The 2,727-nt window shown below is 61.0% G+C and overlaps 1 protein-coding gene across 1 annotated transcript in view; it reads left to right on the forward strand.

Moving 5' to 3' along the window:
- The window catches only part of QRICH2 (glutamine rich 2), a 21,642-nt gene extending 18,915 nt beyond the window's left edge, over positions 1-2,727 (forward strand). Inside the window, exons 17-21 of the mRNA XM_007454405.1 lie at positions 14-217; positions 816-963; positions 1,309-1,396; positions 2,163-2,288; positions 2,531-2,727. Coding sequence (XP_007454467.1) covers positions 14-217; positions 816-963; positions 1,309-1,396; positions 2,163-2,288; positions 2,531-2,727 — 763 coding nt within the window. The remainder of the gene's footprint in view (positions 1-13; positions 218-815; positions 964-1,308; positions 1,397-2,162; positions 2,289-2,530) is intronic.

The raw sequence follows: 2,727 nt of genomic DNA on the forward strand, positions 1-2,727 counted from the left end.
GCCGTCACCGCAGCCTGCAGCTGGGCAGTGCTGCCTTCCCCTGGGGCAACCTGGGGCAGACGGAGCAGAGCGTGGGGCGCCTGCGCAGCATGCACTCCAAGATGCTGATGGACATCGAGAAGGTGCAGATCCACTTCGGGGGCTCCGTCAAGGCCAGCAGCCAGATGATCCGCAAGCTGCTGCACTCCCAGTGCCTCAGCTGCCCCTGCTACAGACGGTGGGCGGCCGGGCCGGGCCCCCGGGACAGGCGGTGAGCTTCGGCCCGCTCACAGCCCACCCACCACCGAGAGCCTGGCACAGAGCGGGGGAGTATGTGTGCATGTGTGTGTAAGAGAGAGAATGTGTGTGTGAATGTGTGTGAACACGTGTGAGTGTGAGAGAGCATTGTTCATGTGTATTGTACAAGTGTGTGTGTGTGTGTGAGAGAGATTATGTGTGTGCATGAGGGGTGGGGCCTGTGTGTGGGAGAATGTGTGTGAACGTGTGTATAAAGGTGTATGAGAATGTATGATTGTGTGTGAACATGTACGTGTATGAATGTGTGAGAGTATGTGAATGTGTGTGTGTGAATATGTGAGTGAACATACGTGTGAATGAGAATGTGTGTGAATGTATGTGTGTGAACACGTACGTGTGAGAATGTGTGTGTGCCCGTGTGTGTGTGTGTGTGTGTGTGTGTCCTTCAGGGTGGCAGGGCCGGGCCGTCCTGCTCACTCACCCCCTGCCCTGTCCTGGCTCGAGCGCTGCCCCCCGCCCCACCCTAGGCGTGTCCCCGGCCACACCTGCTCCCCGTGACTCCGCTGTCTTCACTGCAGGCTGCCAGACGTGGCCGATCACACCTACCCGAGGGCACCCCGGCACTGCGGGGGCAGCCACACCCTCACCTACCCCTACCGCCGCAACCGCCTGCAGCACCTGGCACAGGGCCTGTACCCCACCGAGGAGAACCAGATCGCCAGGAAGGTGGGGGGCACTGCCGTGACGCCAGCCTCTCAGGTCCCTCTGGAAAATGCACCAGAAGTCCCCTCCTGGGCCCTCGGCCTCAGGGCGGCTTCTTAGTCAGACCCAGAGTCCAAGCGTCAGGCTCTTACCCTTTCCTGGGAAGAGGAATGCCAACCCGGCCACCCGCCCACCTGGCACTACCGCCTCCACCACGGGCCCCCCCTTCCCCCTGTTGCTCGGCCCTGGCACCGCCCAGAGCCCCCTCAAGGGCTCTGAGCACCGTTTGGTGCCGGCCTCAGGCAAGGACCACCCTCTGGGAGGCAGGACGGGAGGGCAGCTCTGAGCGGCACTCGCCCATCTCCACAGCATGACGAGGTGGATATCCTGGGCCTGGATGGACATATTTACAAGGGACGGATGGATACAAGGCTGCCGGACATCCTGAACAAAGACAGTGAGTGTCCAGGTGGCCCAGAGGCCCCTCAGCCTCCTTGCTTGGGTCCCACAGGGTCCGCCCGGCTCCTTAAGGCCCTTCTTGTGGCCCTCAGGCCCTGACTGCCTTCCTCCACCTCCCTGACTCCAAAGGTTCAGGTCTCCAAGAGCCTCCGGGTCAGTGTTTGCAGAAGGGGGACAGCTGTCCAGTCTCAGCCAACTATGGGATGTGGCCCCATCTTTCCTTGCCAGCTTTTATCCTCAGACGCCACCCCAGTCTTCCTGCCTAAGCCTCTGTTCCCAGCATCACCGAGGCCAAGTCCTACCCCTTCTTCATAACTCAGAATACCCTCCCCTGAGCCCCCCACCACTTTGTGAATCACCCGTGTCCTGGAATGTCCCTTTCCAGTTAGCCATCCTGAGGTGTGCCATTTGTCACTTCCCACCGGGTCTCACCGCCCTGTATGCACCTTTCTAGTTGCCTCCCCTCCTGAACTATAAACCTGGAGTCAGAACTCACCCAGCACCCGGCACGGGGCTGATGTCTGTGGGTGGATATCCGAGTGAGTGAGTGGGTGGATGGATGGATGGACAGACAGGTGGCCGGGCGGACATTTCAGTGGATGAAGTGCTTACGAGGGGCATATCCACCAATAAAGATGGGGAAGGACGCCAGCTGAGGCTGGCTGTGACCAGCAGCGCTGGCAGCGCTCCCCATCCCCACGGGTCCCCACAGGGCTCCCACCCGGTGTCTCAGAACTGCCCCTCCCCTCCACTCTCTCCATCAGATTCGGGGATAAAGCACAAGGCCAAGCAGTCCCAGCCCCACGTGCGCCGGCAGCAGTCACTCAGCGACAGCGGTCAGCTGCCCTCACGGCCCCAGAGCGCTCAGATGCTGGCTGGCAACGACTCAGGTAGCTCCTCTCTGGATGGAGGGTCCTTCTGGGTGGCCTAGGCACTGCCCCTCGCCTCTCCTTGCCCCGTCAGGCCCCTTTCCTGCCCATGACTGGTAAAAACCTTTATTTCCCTGGAGAGAGGAAGGGCCTGGGAGCTGAGGGACGGGATGCAAGGGAGGAGAGAGAAAACCCTTCATTGCTGAGAGCTTGATAATGCGCCAGGTCTGTGGTCAGATACTGTTACTGCCCCCATTTCACAGAAGAGGAAATAGGGACAGAGTTGCAGCCCGAGCTCTGGCTCCAGGCCCGAGTCCTTCCCCTGCTCACATGTGCCGACTCTCACCTGCCCAGTGAGATGACAAACCTGCCAGCGGGGCTGGAGATGCACATGGACGTGCCTCCTGGGGAGGGGCTCGAGGAGCCCACCCCGGGGCCGCGGTCCTCCACTGCTCACTGA

The sequence above is a fragment of the Lipotes vexillifer genome, unplaced genomic scaffold (assembly GCF_000442215.2).
Source record: "Lipotes vexillifer unplaced genomic scaffold, Lipotes_vexillifer_v1.1 scaffold518, whole genome shotgun sequence".
Taxonomy (NCBI): domain Eukaryota; kingdom Metazoa; phylum Chordata; class Mammalia; order Artiodactyla; family Lipotidae; genus Lipotes; species Lipotes vexillifer.